The 19,993-nt window shown below is 36.9% G+C and overlaps 1 protein-coding gene across 4 annotated transcripts in view; it reads left to right on the top strand.

The window, feature by feature from the left end:
• Positions 1 to 19,993, top strand: part of LOC136040988 (mothers against decapentaplegic homolog 4-like) — a 41,719-nt gene that overhangs the window by 10,338 nt on the left and 11,388 nt on the right. The window contains exons 2-7 of one of the 4 annotated variants that reach the window (XM_065725474.1): positions 609 to 2,470; positions 2,750 to 2,934; positions 9,639 to 9,746; positions 11,989 to 12,213; positions 14,476 to 14,668; positions 16,161 to 16,329. In XM_065725474.1, the coding sequence (XP_065581546.1) occupies positions 14,583 to 14,668; positions 16,161 to 16,329 (255 nt within the window). In that variant the 5' untranslated portion in view covers positions 609 to 2,470; positions 2,750 to 2,934; positions 9,639 to 9,746; positions 11,989 to 12,213; positions 14,476 to 14,582. Of the gene's footprint in view, positions 1 to 608; positions 2,471 to 2,749; positions 8,050 to 9,638; positions 9,747 to 9,841; positions 9,980 to 11,988; positions 12,214 to 14,475; positions 14,669 to 16,160; positions 16,330 to 19,993 lie in introns of those variants that run through there. The other 3 variants (XM_065725475.1, XM_065725476.1, XM_065725473.1) reach the window with 3 other exon arrangements.

Genomic DNA, 19,993 nt, shown 5'->3' with positions numbered 1-19,993 from the left:
GATTACTAAAAACATATAAGCGTTAACAGCGAGGTATTGACAATGGGATGAGCCCCTTTATAGACGTAACAATTTCTATTCGTTTTTACCCCTCCTCCCCCCTCAACAAAAGAAATAATAAAAAAAAGCCTCTAAAAACAATCTTCCCACTTAACCCATTCCCCCCACCTCCCATCCAAAAACAATTATATGAAAAAGTCTATGTATGTACAAGTAACAAATACTATATGTGAACAATGCGTAAATTTAACAACTTGTAGCCCTTTCCAGGGACTATGGGGGCTCAAATAGGTCTCAAAGACATAGTTATTAGATGTGTCGACTATGTTAAACAAAATGGTTATCTCAAAATTTTGATTTGGCGACTTTTGAAAAAAATTAGCGTGGAAGGGGGCCTAGATGCCCTCCAAATTTTTGGTCACTTAAAAATATTTATTTTTCAATATTTTCTTAAATAATGATAGAAAAACCTGTGTCCCCTTCATTGAAATTCTATTCCCCCCATGACAAATTGCTCCATTTAAAAATCCTCCCATATAGTTCCCCCCTTAACATCCTCCCACCAAAAAAATTCTTCTCCCCATTGTGACACTATTTTCTCTTTTTAGATGACCAGAAAGATAAGAATTTGCCAATTACCATCCGAAACGACCTCGCCTGCCCCTGGACTTCCCCTGCCTGGCTCCGAAATGACCGTGCCTGCACCTGGACTGACCGTGCCTGCACCTGGGCTGACCGTGCCTGCACCTGGGCCAATCTTACCTGCCCCTGAAATGACCTTGCCTACCCCTGGACCGAGCTTGTCTGCTACCTTGGCTTCCTCCGGATTGATATTGCCTTCACCCAGACCCCCCAGCCCCTCCTTGTCCATGACCGAATTTTTACAAAAGAATCTTTTTAACAACAAGAAAATTAAATTACGAATAAGAAAAACACGGAATAATCGACCCATGACTGAGCAACCATCCGAAACGACCTTGCCTGCCCCTGCCTGCCCCTGGACTGACCTTGCCTGCCCCTGAACTGTCCTTTTCTTCCCCTGAACTGACCTTTCCTGCTCCTGGACCAATCTTACCTGCCCCTGAAATGACCTTGCCTACCCCTGGACCAATCTTACCTGCCCCTGAAATGGCCTTGCCTGCCCCTGGACCAACCTTGTCTCCTACCTTGGCTGCCCTCGGATTGATATTACCTTCAACCAAGCCCCCCTTGTCCATAACCGAACCCATGGCCCCCCAATTGAATCAGCCTACCCCCCAGCCATCATTGACTGTAACCGGAAATAAAACCCAGAAATATGTCAAGATCAATCCGACAGCGCCACTAGCAAAGGAAAAGAAAAAGCAACGATTTTTTTGGAAGGTCTGTCCAAATTGCCACAGGTCTTTCGAAAACCTCGAAAAACATCTTTTGTTAAAAAGAGGAGCCTCTGGTAAAAAACCTAATGGAGACTCGTATACCAAAGCAGAGGCAAAAGACATTCATGAAAAAGCCAAGGATGAGCTTGAAGAGAGGGCGAGAGATAAATCCTACTTCTCAACTTCAGAGCTAAAAGCTGCACTCATAACATCCAAAATACTCCGTGCATTCAGCAGAGCCTTGACAGAGATGACCGGCGTGTATTTTGACAATAGAGATGTACGGGACTGTGCAATTCAAATCCATGAAGCCGAGCCAGGAGCTCCAACTGTTTCCATTAGACACGAAATTCCTGTTGTTCCACCGTCAGACCCTGAGCCATCAGTCTTGGCGATGCCAGAGAGAGACTTTTTCTCCGGCGAGCCTCTAATGGGGCCTTCTCGACTCCATAAGAAGGTTTGATGGGCAGATATTGAATCGAACCCCGAGGATATCATAGATAGTGACGAGGAGGGTAGTGTTTACGATTCATTCAATATGGAAGATTACAGAAGGCTGAAGGATGGCGTCAAAAATTTTATGGTTCCTGTCCTCGGGAGTTTGTCGAGAAATCAATTACTTAGCGATGACATACCAAACTTGACGGCCTACCTTTGCTTTCAGGTGTCGTTTATGTTTGATCATCGGCCCGGCGTTCCGGAAACTATGACTATCAAGGAATTTATGAATCGTCAGTTAGTAGAGGAGGAAGCAATGTACGTCATCCCTGTGGAAAAACACAAAACTGCAAGTTTAAACTGCTGGCATAGCAATTAGCCTTGAGGAAGAGAAAATTTTCTGGAGTACCTTAAATTTGCCCGTCCTGCTCTGCTCAAGCCTGGTGAGCCTGTCCCAAAAAACTTCTTGCTGCCATAGAAGGGAAGGAAGCTGAAGAATGTGTCGAAAATAATGAAGAGGTTTCTGCGGAAGATTTTCCCAAATGGCATGAGGTGGGGGGTTAGGGTCCCGACCCAAACAACTGTCCGCCACCTTATAACAACTATAATTAGAAAAGCGACGAATAAAACTCAAGAAGAGCGCCAAATGATGGATGAATATGTTTGTGACTCAGGTAAGTTTCGCTCATTCTATATAATTTTCATAATTTAAATATTCTTTCCAGCTGAGTTCACCACTTAACATAGTCAAAAATTGATGATTAACTTATTGTAAATTTAATTGTGGGAACCAGCTGCCATTTTCCTGAGGCCCTTAGCCACTCGTAATTCCTCCAGAACTGAATTAACTTGCAGGGCTGTTTTTCGTTAGAATGTCTACCTCTAGTTTGTCAAAAACTATATAAATGTCTAGTTCCTCCTGAAGGATTTTTCCTAACCATTCTGTCTTTCAGAAATAACTTCAAAAAATCATTACGAAGCCTATGATTTCAAGAGGATTGCCGTAAGCAGGAATTTACTGCAGAGTCGTTGTTCTGCTTCAGAAGCCAATGAAGATTCAGACGAAGAAGAGGAGGAGTCAACGACCAAGAAAATCAAATTCATGGGCGAGGCAACGAGGAAAAGAGTGGTCAATGACGCAAGTTTTATTTTGCATTCTGTAATATAGACTTTTTTTTACCACATTTTCAAATTTAAGCACTTTTTAAGCTCTAAAAATGACAAATTTTCAATGAAAATACAAGTTATCTCTCATTTCCAACAAAATAATACTATGTTTTCTCTGTGTTATTTTCAGCAAAATAATACTACATTTTCTCAGTGCTAAAACTATTTATAATAACTTAGGTTAGGTTAAAATGTACTTGAATCTGAATTTGTGGTAGAAGTTATTAGTGTATTTGTAAACAGCATAAAAAACGCATCAAGTGGTAACTTATTGATGGATTGGATCAAAATGCTGGACATGCACAGAACAAAACACTACAAAAAAATAATATAGCCTATTTGTCACTTCTATAGCCTACCTAGATTAGAATGAGGATAAAAGTACATTATAGCATAAATTTCAGTTTTAGTTTCTTGTTCTGTGCTTTTAGTTTTGATATTGTAATTCTTGTTATTTGAGCAAAATGGTAAAATTTTAGAGTTGCTACTTGTTGCTATCTTGGAAAGGGATTATGTTAGAAAAATGAAACTTTCAGTAGTCTTGCAAATCCTGTTAAAAAAAAACTCTGGGAAGGTATTGCCAAGCTTTTATGTTCACACTCCTCTAATTTCTAAGGCTTCAACATTTGACTATTTGACAGGTCCTATACCTATTGAAACTTTGGAAAAACAACATTTTACCTTAATTTTCTGTTAACAGTTTCTTTTTCTCTGGTTTTAGTTCTGAAAATGTAATTCCTGTTGTTTGAGTTGCATTTTAAGCCATATCCGTGTTATTTCTAAATTTAGGAATTGTTTTTGTGGATCTTTAAAACCTCATAAATTGGTATTGAGTAAAGTTATGAAGCTGAAAACAGTTTTGTTGTACTTCATTTAAGCAATAAATCTATTTTGTAAGGTTTCTCTTTTATATAACAAAGATTTTAAAGGTCATCAAAGGTCAGAGCCCTCTAGAGGGAGGAGTGATGGTAGGTACATCAAAATACCTTTCTGGTACATGCTTTTAGTCTGTAGACCCGTCCCTTAAAGTTACATTTTATTACCCTAGGCTTTTCCAAGATAGCAAAAAGTAGCTAAATTAGAATTTTACCAATTAAAATTTCAGGCCGTATCAATTGTTCAAAAATCAGACCAGATTAAATTAGAAATAGTCTCTTCCCCCATTCAAATATCTGTGGGGACTCGAGGGATGTTTAATTCAGAAAAAAAATAGAAAAATTGAGGTATTTTTAACTTACAAAGGGGTGAATGGCTCTTAATGAAATTTGATATTTAAAAGGATCTTATTTTAAACTTCATAGCTCTTATTTTGAGTCCTGACTAGATCTGGTGATATTAGGGAAATTGGAGAAAGAAGCCAGTGTAAAATGCTAAGAGTGAGTGGAGAGATCAGGATGAAACTTGGTGGGATGAATAAGCACAAGTCCTAGATACATGATTGAAATAACCAGACTGGGTCTGCTCTCTTTGGGGGAGTTGGGGGGTTCAGTCCTTTGGCAAGTTTGGTGCTTCTGAACGTGCTAGGGCAATCAAAAAACAAGACCAAAGGTTCTATGGGATCCCGAAACTTCAATATTTAATCCAGACATTGGGTTTTGTCTTCGCTAGATCCAGTCTTCGCCAGACTCCTTGAACATTTTTACTCTTAAAGATCTAGAAACAGATTAAGGCCAAATGGCTAATCTTCTGAGAAAACTAAGTTCAGATTTGGATTCAGCATCTGTGTTTACCTCTATAAGTCATATCTATTTTGATGATACCGATCGAAACGATCCTGCCTTCTGCCAATTTTCCGGTTTCGCTGAAATTCCGGAGCTACTTGTCTGGCGAAAAATTGAAGCTCAGAAACGAATTTCGTGTATCTCCTTGAGTCCTTATTCCAATCTCAAACATCTATTCAACTTCAAATAAAAAATATACGCATAACAAATTATCCGGTTTCAGCCGATTCTGGACTAAATATAGGCCCGGCTAAAAAACAATTGTCATATACGGTTTCAGCATGCCCTCTTACCCCGAAATCGAACATCTTATCAACCTCAAATAAAACTTTTACTTTTAACTAACTTTCCAGTTTTGGCCGGATTCCCGGCGAAGGATTTATCCGGAAAGAACAAAGGGTTCTCAGCAGGCTGGCGCTGGAAGTAGTTAAACTAATGCAGGTTCTTTTCTTTCACCAGCAAGTCAATCCATGAAAGAAAGGACATAATAGCTAAAAATTTATCTTGTTTATAGACCAAACGTGTTACAACATAAGGGCAGAAGTGATAGATATCGATCAGGAATATGAGGACGGTGATAAAGACTCAGACGATAGTGAACCCTCCAACAAAAAACCGAGGACCACAAAGAAAAGGGCAGACCAAAGATACAAGAGTGAATGGGAAAGAGAATCTTACTTTAATGAATGGTTACGAAAAGGAAAGGTGCAGACCGGTCAAAACAGTGGATATTTAGCTCACTGTCTTTACTGCAAAAAGGATTTCGTTTGTAGAAAAGGGAAACACGACGCAAAAAGGCACAAACATACCAAAGCTCACGAAGAAAATAAAAAAGCGTGGATAACTCCGTCTTCTAAGACCATGCCATTGAGTCTTCATTTTTCTGTTGATTCAAAAATCGAAAGAGTGGCCACTGTTGAAGCGAAGCTAGTGACATTTCTCGTTGAGCAGGATCTACCCTATTCGCTTTCTGAATACTTGCTGAAACTTGTGAAAAGTATGCCAGGCCCAGATCTTTTAAGCCAGGCCACTCTTGGTAGAACTAAAGCAACTAATATTGCTCGACAAGCGTTGGCCCCTCATTTTCATGAAAAGCTTCTTGAAAGCCTGAAAACGAATCTTTTCTCCGTAGTAATTGACGAGACCACAGATTCCTCTGTAGCCAAACAACTTGCTGTTTGTGTCAGCTTTTGTGACGAAGCAATGAATGTGCAGGTAGATTTGCTCGCTCTTGTCGAATGCAGTGACGGATCAGCGTCTGGTCTATTCAACCAGCTAGTGAAGGTGATGGATGATGTCAAGAAGGCGGGTGTTCCTCTACAAAACTGGGTCGGATTCTGCTCTGACACAACGAATGCTATGATGGGGATAAACCACTCTGTCAAAACACTTGTTGAAGGGAAATATCCCTGGGTTACAGTTGTGAAATGTAGCTGCCATCTGTGTGCCCTAGTTGCAAGTCATGCTTGCAAAAAACTGTCCAAGAGCCTCGAAGATCTATGTCGGACTGTGTGCAATCACTTCAGATACAGTACAAAATACCAAGATGCATATAGGAAGGAATTTCAAGTCTTTACTCAAGTGGAACAGCATAGATTCCTTGCTTTGGCTCCAACACGCTGGTTGTCGTTTCAAAACTGTGCACGCCGTATTCTCGAACAATGGGATGCTCTTACGTTGTACTGGGACTCGTTGGTACTTGATGATCCCTCGAATGCTAATGATCATGTAAGAATGACACTAAACAATCCATACTCGAGGGTTATGATGTTTTTTGTCGAGTACGTGTTGGGAGAGCTGAATGAGTTCAACACCATCTACCAGTCTGAAAAACCCCTATTTCACCTCATGAAAACCCAGGTGGAAAAACTTCTTTGGACATTCGCCATGAACTCTATGAAGCCTTCATATGTTAGAACAGTCAACCCTTTTGACATCAATCCGCATGACGAAGTGAACTATCTTCCCGACGAAAATGTATATATCGGCTACAAAGGGTACGATCTCCTTGTGGGGCTCGAAACGAGAGAAGTTACCAGTGGCTATTTTGTAGTGGAAAGTCTCCGAATTCGTCGCTCCGCGAGGGATTTCTACGTCGAAGCTGTTCAATAAATTCTTGACCGTTTTCCATTCTCTGTAAAGATCTACGACCTGGTACACTTGCTTACTCCAAGCTCTAGTTATGAACTGAAAGTTCCCAGTCTTCGTCAGTTCTTCGACTACTACCTTTCTGCGCTTTGGAATAAAGCAAAGCTAGAGCAGGAATGGCGGTCTATACCGAGTCTAGCTCTACCTAGTACTGTCGATCTCCTTGACGTAGATGACATGGACATTGTCGTTTACTGGCGCCACATCTTGCAAACGAAGTCACCAAATGGTAGTCGGATGTTCCCAAATGTCGGGAAAATAGTTCAGTACTTTTTCTCAATCCCTTTCTCAAACGTTATTGCCGAGCGTCTCTTCAGTTTGCTCAAGGAAGTGAAAACTGATAAGCGAAACCGACTGAGTGCAGTGACTCTTTCGGCAACACTGAAAACCAAATGTGGCCTTAAGCGCAATTCTAAAGGAGGGCTTGACTCGGGCAAGTCAGTGCTAGAGCTAGAACCCGGACTAGTCAAACGTGTACTCAAAGTGAAGGCTAGTGCCTCTTCTCGTGACTGTAATGTTTTGAACCAAAGCATTGTGTATGGCCTGGCCAAAGATATTGTTTGTGACACACGTGAACAGTCCGATTCCGATTAATCTTGTCTGTTTGTCTTGTATTATTTATCTGAAATTAATCTTGTCTGTTTGTCTTGTTTTATTTATCTGAATGTTCCTTCTTGAAGCTTTTGATATTGATTTTCATTAAACATTAATCGGAAAAGGTTGAGATACGAGAATCTAGTTACCCATCAATTATTCTATTGGATAGGCTTGAAGGCCCAAAGGACAATCGCTTTTAATTTCTTCACTATTCACTTCACATTTATACGGTTTTCCCACCTTAGACTTTACCTGCTTTGGTACCTCTGCACTTTTACTTCTGTTGCGTGCTTGACGAAAACGATGAACGACAAATGTGTGTTCACGGACTAAGCTGACCATGCTTACCTTTGACCGCTGAAAAGAAGGATAGACAGCACGTGTTTTCTGAAATTTATGACAGATCTTCTCCACACTTCACTTGAAACTGAATCAACATTCATATTAAAGCGAGATTTTTCACCCGTTCTCTCTCAAAAATACAAAACACAATTTTTCCGAGAATTTCGGGCATGCCGCGGTTTTTACCGCATTTTGGTTCAAGGATGCCGCGGAAATGCCGCTTTTTGACGAGGCCGACGCCGCGGAGCGGTGCCGGTCGAGTGGCAACACTGATATATATATATATATATATATATATATATATATATATATATATATATATATATATATATATATATATATATGTGTGTGTGTTTGGGAGATTTCTGGGAGATATATATATATATATTTGGGAGATTAACAAAGTGACATATAGCAATCGCAAATTCTGTCGGTCCTGGTTTTGCTACTTTAGGTACTTCCAGGTAAGCTAGGACGATGAAATTTGGCAGGCATATCAGGGACCGGACCAGATTAAATTAGAAATAGTCGTTTTTCCGATTTGACCATCTGAGGGGGGAGTGGGGGCCCGTTAATTCGGAAAAAATAGAAAAATAGAAGTATTTTTAACTTACGAACGGTTGATCAGATCTTAATGGAATTTGATGTTTCGAAGGATATCGTGTCTCAGAGCTGTTGTTTTAAATCCTGACCGGATCTTGTGAAATTGGGGGGGGGGGGGGTATGGGAGTGGGAAACCTAAAATCTTGGAAAGCACTTGGAGTGGAGGGATTGGGATGAAACTTGGTGGTAAAAATAAGCACAAGTTCTAGATACATGATTTTAAATCCTGACCGGCATTAAGCCTCTTATTTTCCTTTTAAATCCATCTATTGATTCTTAGAATTTTGTTAGAGCTCATACCATATGACCTCTTGGCTCTTAGCTCTTCTTGCCTCGTCACAAGTACCATATGAGCTATTAGCTCTTGTTCACATATTGAGTTTTCCGTATTCCTGAAAAGTTTAAGTTCATGAAAAGTTTTAAAATTGGCTTTTGCAATATATATCTGTATTATGGCAGTTAATACAGTATTCGCTGTTTTTTTTATCATCAGTCATGCATCAAACGATTATTGATAAAGAACCAGAGAAAAGAAAAAAAAAGTTCGGACGAGAACCCTATATATTTTCATATAAATTTGTTTCTTTTCAAGGATAAGCATCCAAACCCTTTCTTTCATGGCTGTACACATTTTTTTTTAGAATGTCGGACATATAAGACTGAAAATTTCACATTTATTCCCCTTTATAGTTTAACATTCTTTCACTTTCTAACAGTTTAAACTTCGAATTTCTAAAAAATTTTAATTGCCAAAGAGTAGATTTTTGCAAACTTTTCTGAAAATTAAGCAGTCACAAAACACATAATATTGGAATTCAATTTTCACTGTCTCAATATAAGAGAAAGCCAGCGTACATGTGCAAAAACAAAAAAATATTCTAATATTTATCATACCACACATATCTATTGCTATCCAAAATTCATGAAAACAGAAATCCAACTGAGCATAGGGATCAAAATTCTTAAGTCCCATAACTTAAGTAAGAAACTAATTTGAAAAAAAATATTTCTTTTATTTGCGGCCTTACGGTCTATCACCTTAACCTCCTGAGAAGTGAGTCTAACATGATATTTTATTTCTATATCTTTACTTTACAGCCCATTTTCAGACAAAAAGTATGAGATGGGCCCTTTTATTTTCTAGTACAACCAGTGTATTGTCAAATTAAGTTGCAAATACCTGTTTGATTATTAAAGATATTGACTTATCACTATAATTATTTCTGCTGTTTTGATTTCCTAATATATGCTTCGTTTTCTACAGACCACAAAAAACAGGAATTGGCTGTAGAATTGTTCGAAAAGTTATTGGAAAGAAAAGAAATACATGCTGAAGAATTTGATGACGAATCACCCGGAACTGCCGACACTGGTAATTTTTAAATGCTACTATTCTTCACTTCTAAATCAAAACTCATTTTTCAAGATTTTAAGTCAGAATATTACGCATTTCTTTAGGTCTTAGTGCATCAAATGGCTGAATTCTTTATTTAAGCTGGGCGCAATTAAGCCATAAACGTACAACAAGTTGCTGTGTGCCGTCACTGCCTGAATCCGACTTGGCGTAATATCTTGGATACCTATACCACTTGACACCTTACATATGTTAGTCTACCTTTATTAATATTTTATCATCCAAGTTGGAAATTCTATAGAGCTAAACAAAATTCGGTTAAATGAAACTCCTTTGTATAGGGTTATATTAAACGTAATGAGCATATTTCTGTTGATGATCTAAAAAAAAAAAGGTAAGGTAAAGGATACGGCATTAGACTTTACAGTCCGTACCGGCGGTGCTGATCTCCATTTCTTGGCCCTTCAGCCAGGAAGTGCAATGGGGGGCTGGGGGCCAGCCATCCTGTGCTTTCGCACCACATCATGTTGATGATCCAAGTATATATTTGCTAAATGTGTTTTTGGTGTTCCTCTCTTGGAAGTAATATCAACTGTACACCAAAAGTGTGATTCTTCCCTTATGTAGAAATATTTTGGGTGTTTTCTTGGGAGTCTTAAACCTTTTTTAATTACTTATATAGAATTCTACCTGGATATGTTTAAGATAGTGAAATGCCTTGTAAATCCTTGTCTAGAAAAAAATAAAAGGAAAAAAATTATAAATAGGTGGCTGAAGTAACGGTAAATCACACAAAATTGCACATTTTTACCTTTTTAAAGAGCAATTTCGACAAAATTTCAAATTACAATATCTGTAATACCTTCCTCACTGTTAAGAATATTTTGATGTTGTCGTAAATCCAGAAAGTTCAGAGGTAAAGAAAGTTTCCTTGCCTTTCTTAGAGGAAGCGTTGGCTGATAAAGAAAAGATATTTCTACGAAAATTAAGTCAATATTTTAAAATTTAATCTTGTTAGCAATCTGTTGCAATGAAATATTTTCTATCAAGTGGAAATCTAGATTGCAAATATAACTTACAACGAATTGAATTATCGACCAGAGATTGTAAATTTAAAATTTGACCGAATTTTGTAACTTTGAAACAGAAAATCAATATCGAATAGAAACAAGCTGATGCCCCTCCCGGTCCCCAGTTTGGTCTACCGACAATAAGGTTTATGTTTGTTCCTATTTATAACGTGGCAAACACTGTTTTTTTGTGTTTAAATATTTTTTGTATTATACCTTTTTCCCTTTTTTGGTGGGTTTTTTCTTATCTTTTCTTGTTTTTCTTGGGGGTGGGGTTCAGTATTCCCTGACCCTTCTTGAATTTGCCACTGTTTTAATTCAATAATTACAATTATGGTAATTAATTATTCGCCTACAGAGATTAAGCAAATGTCTCTGGAAGAAATGTTGATGATCTTGCGTCTTTTGTATTAAACTTTGCGGCCACTATGTTTTAAGAACTCATTTACCAAGCTTCCAGCATTCGAGATCTTATAATTTCTTAATCCTTCAAGCTCCTCTTCACAAAATAAATCTTTCTTCATTTCCAAATTCTCGATTTTTTTGTATATTTGAATACAGCTTTATTCAGGCTTATACTATTCTTAAAATGTTCTGCATAAGTCCCCTTAACACTTTAACTTTCCTTTTGTTTCATAAACTCGTAGGAGTCCACAATGACTTGTTCCTTTCAATATCTTAACATGCTTACACAATATTTTACTAGTATGCATTATGGCTGCACCTTTTAGGTTTTCGGCTATTTATTCATAGTTTCTACTTCACATCCCCTTCATTCATACATTAATTTCTTTTCTACTTCTCCCACGTTCTCTTATTCTCGAGAGACCTATCACTCAGAAACCTCTTGCACAAACTTCTTCTCTCTTATACCAAGCCAAAGCGTGATATTCCTAACTCATTTTCTAACGTTCCTTCCTAATCTTCTGTGACTTCGCAGACCAGCTTCCTAAAATATGACATATAACATATTATGACATATGTAATATAACAATTTAACTGAAAGTAAAGAGCGACATTAACACTTAAAACGAACAGAAATAATTCCGTATATGAAAGGGGCTTTTCTTCCTCAGCGTCCCACTCCTTACGCTAAAGTTTGACTCACTCTCTTAACTCTACTTTTTAAAACAGTAAAAAACTTTAGCGTTAAGATCGGGGCGTTTTCCTTAATTCCTAATCTCTTCTAGACGAAAACACAGACTTTGGTGAAGATATGATTTTTAAAACGAATATTCAACACAAACAGAGACCAAAATCTCAACAGAGATCAAAACACTCCAGGAGAAAAATTCATTATTCGCCTGTACGTACTCACGTGCTGGTTGAGGAAGATATTGAAGATCCTCAACTAAGCACATCGAGAGGGCGACACAGGCGAATCGCCTCTCGCCAACCAGAAAAAAAAATCAACAGTAAGTATGAAATTTATATCAGTAGGTATCTCCTGACCGCTTTTCGCTAGTTCCAGCTAGTCCCTTTCTGTCAGGTAGAGCTAGTTGGGTTTGTTGTTCTATTCACTAATATTAAGAAGGATAATCATCTTTTATATAACCTGCTAGTGCTACAAATGTGTCTCAGTAATAAGCCGACATACTGAGGACAACTCCTCGATTCTACCGAGGCTAAGGTCTTTACATTGACCTCCTCCTAAAAAACTCCGGTTATATTTTAGAAGTGTTGAATTCAGTAGCTGAATGATAGATGCACCATTTGATTGGCCTCATCAGTAATGAGATGCTACTTGCCTATCTCTCTGCTAAAAAGAAGATAATAGAGACCACTAGTGGATCCAGGGGGTCGGGGGAGCCCAGACTCCTCAAGATTTTTTCTGGCGTCCTTATTCCTTGTTTTATCCGTTTCCCTTTTTTAAATAATAAATCGGTCAATACGATCAATCATTAGCGCCTTTGTTATATTCCCCCCCCCCTTGTCCTCTCCCAAGACTGTGCTTATTGGTGCCCATGTCATATTGAGCACCTCCCCTGAAGATTTTTCTCTAATATCTGCCCTTGGCGGAGCAAACTAAGTGCAGCTTGGACGTGGCTCATTTGGTCACTTTCCCTTTTATCTAGCTCGTTTTGCGCTTAACCATTTCTCTAAACTATATTCTAACTATATTCTAAAACTATTTTCAGTCGGTATTTTTTTGCATTTAATCATTATATTCCTATTTATCATATTTATTCCTATACATTCCTATTTCAATTATCTCGTTACGGCCCAAGACAGGTCAAAGTAGGCCTTTGAGAAAGATCATGGCAGGAAAGAGAGGAGAACTTTGAGCTAGGACTTTCTACCCAGACCTTTATTTATTTCCTTTTTTTGTAGTGTAACATTGTAATATTGTAAGTGCTAGTTTTTATTTTCGTAGTGTAACATTTGAGTGCTAAAGTATGCCTCCAGGCATGTGTACTGGTTTTTCATATCTATGTAATTCTTACAAATAAAAAATTATCTATCTATCTATCTAGTTTTGTACTAGATATATATATATATATATATATATATATATATATATATATATATATATATATATATATCATGAAAAGAGAAATCACCAATGCTACAGCACAAACACAAAAAAAAAAAAAAAAAAAAAAAAAAAAAAAAAAAAAAAAAAAAAAAAAAAGAGACAGAAGGAGAAAAGGAAGACTGTTTTCCTAAATTAGTGATTAATATAGACCAGCACTTGAATGAGGCCTTAACCCTACTCATCCATACAATCACATAGGTCAAACAGTATAGCCACACACAATCAACCATAAAGAATAATCCATGGAGAGGCAGTCATGTCGTCAATAAGTATAAGTTGTCATTTACCGAACAATAGAAAAAATAATATAGACAAATAATTCAGAGGCAACACCCAACATAAGGTCTCATCAGGAGAATACACTGGCCTATATAGGGTTTCGCCACTCTAAATTCTCTACCCAGCACAGTGTTGTGGCTACCACAGAATATCCATGGCATCCCCGCGTCAGGTATCACCCACAAAATACATGCCTATGAAAAAAAACAAAAAAAAACAGCAAATGTAAAACAACCAAGTAAAACCAAAACAAGCTATCATTAGAATTTTTTTTTGTATTGAACGGGGTAGAATTTTTTATCGAAGTTCAAGAAAGGGGAGTCCCTAGAAATATTCTAGTATACCTGCTTGAAAAAAATAATAGAAATTCGCTCAAAATTAGTCTCATTGAATAATTTCATAGCTTTAGAAACTTTCTGTTGTGCTAACTTCCTTGATTGATATATTCGCAGACATAGGATATAAATAATTTATCCTGTACGTGCATTGATTAGACAGCGTTTTGCTTAACATTTAGTAAGAGATTTTCGGTTTCCTTTACTTTTTGAATTGTTGACAAATCTAAAATCCCCTATCAATTTAGACAAAAATTGCTTCCGAAGCTCCCTGTGATGCTGAGAATATTTGCCAATGGGTTTTTTGTCTTTGAGACTGCCAGTTGACGCTGAGATTCGCAAAATGACATTTGGTATCAAACATCCTTAAAAGATAGTTTTTTTTTCTAAAATTACATTGAAGATTCACTTCGTATCTCTACACCTTTCCTGACAAGTCAGGTTTCGTCAAAATCTTTCGTCAAAAATCTCGTCTTAATGGCTCCTCCCTGACCACTTCACTATTACTGATTAAATGATCATTTTAGGAGAACGGGGATCATTCAAGATCTAATCGAATGTTACCCCCCCCCCCCTGGTAGTCAAATGAAGAGTTTGGTAGTCCGATCCTGCAAAAAGTTCGAAGGATACAAAAATGAGGAGGCTACTTGTCAAATATGCTTCGGGGTGTTCAGTGGCTCCCTTAACACCCTTTCATGCGGGCACATTTTCCAAAATCAGGTTTGTCCAATTATTTATGATTTTTTTTAAAGTGTCATCTGTGCTTAGCTCAGATGATAATTATAGTTATAGTAAATAAATACAAAGTAGAAACAATAGGGAAAATCTTTGACTTTGAATAGGGGAAATCCCGACACATGGGGGCAGGGCGACCTTGACAGAAGAGAATTCACAATTTTTTCACTACTCAAAAAGAGCAACTTCTTACAGACGAAAAACTTACTGAGAATGACTTTACAAATCCTACCATATGGTTTAACTGCGACGAGACTATGATTAGGTACGATCCACCTTTGCCTGTTTTAGCACAGAGGAGATCTAAAAACTTTTAAAAAATTGTGTGAAAGAAAAGGATGGGTTAACCGTGTTGGCCTATGTTAATCCTAAAGGTGAGTATCCCCCTTGCAGGTTGTGTACAAGGGTACTAGGATAAAAAATTTTTTAATCTCTGTCTTCCCACCTTAAATCTTCAAAAATCCTACTCCTATACGTTTCTTAATCTCTTAATCTTTTTAACCTCTTTGGCTCATAACTTTTCAGACCACCTTCATACATATGGATTTACCTTGCGTTCCTTCTTGCCTTTAATTTTGTTTAACGTTATTTGGACTTCATATTAATTCTGGTTATATTATTATGTTAAATGGTAAAAGCATAAAACATGAGCTCTTTTGAAGGAAACACTATCGAACAAAAAGGGTATAGCCTTTTAACTTTATCATATATAAGACAAAGTTTAATCATATACAAATAAATTGAAGCTGATGAAAGTCTTACATTATAATATGAAATAAGTCTAAATCTTAGTTAATCACATAATTTTCATTCTTTTTTAAATCATTTTTGATAATAGAATTTTGACATACAGCTATCAGATCCAAAAAAAATGACCTGTTTATCGACAGATTTGCTGTATATCTTTACAAGCTTTTGAAAAACTGTGTTTTTCGAAAGTCAACAAAAGGATTTTGTGTTGCGAATAGCGGAATTTTTCGAATCTGTTTGCTTTTTATCTTATTAATTGAAATGAAATTGTACTATCACAAGATGACTAAAAACGTGGATGAACTTTTAAAGAAAGATAAATACATATTATTTATTGAGACTTGCTGCGTATTATATAGTAGAATTTCATCACTTTTAATCTTTAGTTTTGTTTACCGCCTAGGGCCGTATCTACAGGCTAGGATATCAATAGGTCCTCTATGCATGGGTGTTGGGGCGTACAATACCACGGGTGCAATAAATTGTAATTGATTTACTTTTTCTTATCAAAAATTGAACTGATGTGATTTATCGTCAAATTGCCTTGGTTCACCATTAGGCTTTTTGATCATGCAATGGCTAAAAAGATCTTGTTCATAGCTAGGTCCATTCCTGAATGATTGAATTCCACCTAATCTAATTCCCCCACACAATTCCGTATGAAAATGTTGGCAAAACCATGATTGACCTAGATCCTGAATATAAACTGATTTTTCTCTTTTGATAGGCTGCATATTGGCAAAGGAGTTCAACTGGATTTACGAGGTGAAGGGGACATTTGGCTGCGATGTTTGTCAGATCACAGCGTTTTCGTACAAAGCTATTACTTGGACAGAGAGGCTGGAAGGGCACCTGGGGATGCTGTACATAAAATTTATCCTTCTGCTTACATCAAGGTACGCCCAAAAATTCGAAGATATGATTAGAATTTTTACTGGAATATTAGAAGCTGGGATTTTTAGATGGCGTATGTAACCGACAATTTAAACTATATTACAGGAGTCGGTCGCAGCCGCTAAAATCACTTTTTGTCACTTTTATTTTGGCCTGTCACTTTTTGTCACTTTTTCTTTGAGATTGTCACTAAAGTCACTTTTATGCCATTTCAAAATTCTTTCGAGTTAGCTACTGCTTATTCACTGAGCTAGAAAGGCAATGTAAAAATATATTGGACAACAAGCTGTTACACGTTGGAAATTAGTAATGGCAATATGACACAGTAGTATGAAAAAAAGAAATAATTTGAAATTCCAAAGCAACATGTTTAAGTCTTTACAGATTAATTCTGCATAAGTTATGCATTTATTTTTCATTGCAAGCTTTTGATCGTGTCTTTAACCCTTATCAGTTGAACTGGTTGATCGGGGTGGTGGGGTGATCCCTCTCTGTCTTATTAGACCTTGCAACCTTCAAATCAATCGGAACAAAGTCTTTTAGTTAAGTGTCAGCTCATAGATTCTCAGTCAGCTTTCGTTGTTGTAATGTCTTCACTTTTCCAAATCATAATTCCTATCTGTTTTTTCTACATTTGATTTAATATTTTCAATGAACTGAAATCGATGTAGAAACCACCGCCAAGCCAAGTTAACAAAATAATATGGGTCCTAAAATCATATGGTAAAACTATAGGATGAAATTATAAGAATCTGAACTAGTTACAACTTTGTCTACTCTTAGCCCAATTAAGTCCCTCGGAGCTTAAAGTCCTCACTTAGAAGGAGGGCAAGGGCCATCCACCAAATTTTAAAGTATTCTCTAAGTGTGGACCATCCAAAAAGAGAGTAAACAGAAGAAAATGACAACTTTTAGTGATAAGCTTAGAAAGTTCCCTCTTTGTGGCATAATTAAATGTTCATTTCGTTTTATAAGATTATTTGCTTTTTCTGAAATGTGTATCGAAGAAGCAAATATAAGGGAAAATATACTTCGCGGCATAAAACAAATAAAGATATGTTTTTAAATCTTTTATTGACCTCAAAATTCTTCAGTCGTAGAATAGACGAAATATGCAGTAACTTCTCGAGTATTTTTAATTTTTTGCCATCCCCCTCCTTCGTAATTCTGTCCTCCACTCAGTCAGTGTTCAGTTGCTGAAAGTTGGAAAACTGTTTTTTTAAGAAAGAGTTTTATGGACAAAGAGAATTTTTTATGTTGTAGAATAAATTGTGTTCTTATTTTAAGGTGACTTTTGAAATGACGGGGGGGGGGGGGAGGGGTACAAACCTAGATTTCCAAGTTTTGGGGCATGGATGGCCAGTTGTAGTATTTTTGAATCAGACCCAATGTCAAGGGATTTCAGGTTATTTATTGAAAATCCTGAAAGTTTATTTTCGTATCTCCTAAGCACTGTTCGTTTAGATGTGCCTAACAGTTACTATTCTTGAATGGGATTTAATTCTGAATAATATTGGATTTTACTCAGAAAAAAAAAGTTTGTTTAAGTGTATTTTTACTATCGATTATTATGGGCTGGGATTTGCCCTTTTGTAGGTAACCATGATATGTGCGGGTGTCCTGTAGTAGTATAACTCTGTTATTCTCGTTACTCTCCTATTTGCTTTGTATAATGAATGATAAGAAAAAAAAACTAATAAGTAAATTTTAGGATTTTGCCCTCTTGATCCAAAGCCAAACTGGAGGACTCTCTTGGAGGAAAAAAATAAGAGGAAAGTAGTGACTAGGACCTGTCCAGTCCCTGTGTCTCTGTTCTAAATGCCTCTGAATAGTCACTTTTGTCATTTTCAACTTTCATTTAAATGGCATTAAAAACAGAAGAAACAAGTATGGTAGCTAACAATACTGCTGAATTACTCGTATATGTTAACCATTGGATAAAAAAAAATTAACAACTGTTGCATGAAAACATGGCCTGTTTAGGGGAACTTAAAAGCTTAGAGCTGCGCATGGGTCCACCTCGTGTATATCCTTCTGATTACTGATAATCAGAATCCTTCATTTTCTCTCTGAATAAGACAAATAGAAGTAATAATATTAAAGTCAAACACCGCTCTATTTTTCTTATTAGTTGAGGCAATAGCCATTACAGGCTCAGAATGGCTAATAATTCGGAAGGAGATGGAGGTGAGGTTTATTGCAATTGTCTTTATATTTTTAGATCATTTATAATCTTAAACGACAACCCTTAATGTTATTTTCCTTGTTTTTTTTTCATTAAGCCCAGTAAAAAATAAAAGAAAAGGAAAAAAATTATGGGCCTATGAAACTATTATTGACATTATTTTCTCTCAGTGAAAAAAATACATAAATGCGCACTCCTTTGCTTTATAATACCATCACTTGACTCACTTTTTTCATGTTTTTATTTAGGGCTCGCCCCAGGGGAAGGGGCTGATTACCCCCCTCTCCTTCCCGCTCACAAAGGGGTGCCAAATGGTAAAAAAAACAAGAAATTTCTGGTTATCTTTTTTTAATATCGTAATTTTTTCTGGAAAATATGTTAAATTTAGTGTGTATAATAATGTATTATGTGTATAGTTTATTATATGTATATTACATGTCTATTATATGTATATTTATATATATATGGGGGGATGTGATGGTACACGGTACCTTTTTGAGCAAAATTTTATTTGAGAATTCTGCCTTAGTTACATCCGTTGCGCCATCTATCTAGTAGTATACACTTGTTTTCTTGAAAATATCAGTTTTTATCGTATATCTTAGGCAAGAAGTTTTTCTTTGGTCTTCGAGCAAGAAAAACTATCTGATTTTTATAATAATAGTTCTAAACGGTTTATTGTATAATGAACCTAAATGACCCTAAGCCTTGATATGAGGTAATTTCTTAAGAAACATATTTAAAAATATAGTCTGAGTAGCTTATGTAAATTTGAGTATCCATTTGTTGATCACGAAGGGGGTAAAGTGAAGCCATCTTAGCAATAAGTATTTATGGCTCACTAGTAAAGTGAAGCCATCTTAGCAATAAGTATTTATGGCTCACTAGTAAAGTGAAGCCATCTTAGCAATAAGTATTTATGGCTCACTAGTAAAGTGAAGCCATCTTAGCAATAAGCATTTATGGCTCACTAGTTAAGTGAAACCATCTTAGCAATAAGTGTCTATAGCTCACTAGTAAACTGAAGCCATCTTAGCAATAAGTATTTATGGCTCACTCAGTACTATCACTTAGCAATAAGCATTTATGGGTGTTCCATGGTAATTTTCAGAATTTCTGGTAACGCTTTTCTAGTCAAAAGCATGGTGTCGTTTTGATTGCCTTTAAGGGCTTAAAATAAAATTTGTTATGGAAATTATTACTTTTCACGGTTAGTCTTTCCTATAGCTTGCTCTCTTGACACCATTGTGTTTGCCATTGGATGTTAGCAAGGATACTGACGAAATCGGGTAGGGTAGAAAATATAATAGGGACATTGTCAAGTAGAGGAATTCCTCTGAATCACAGCTTAGATACCAATACAGTTATGAAAACTCCTATCTTGCCCATTAGAAGCTTTTGGTACAGCGCTCTGAATTTGGTGCCTCCTCCAAGCCCGCGCTCCGACGCGTAGATCGTACTACAACACCATAGGCGGGAAC

The sequence above is a fragment of the Artemia franciscana genome, chromosome 21, assembly GCF_032884065.1.
Source record: "Artemia franciscana chromosome 21, ASM3288406v1, whole genome shotgun sequence".
NCBI lineage: Eukaryota > Metazoa > Arthropoda > Branchiopoda > Anostraca > Artemiidae > Artemia > Artemia franciscana.
The sequence above is the reverse complement of the archived record's forward strand: the minus strand, read 5'-3'. Positions and strand labels throughout refer to the sequence as shown.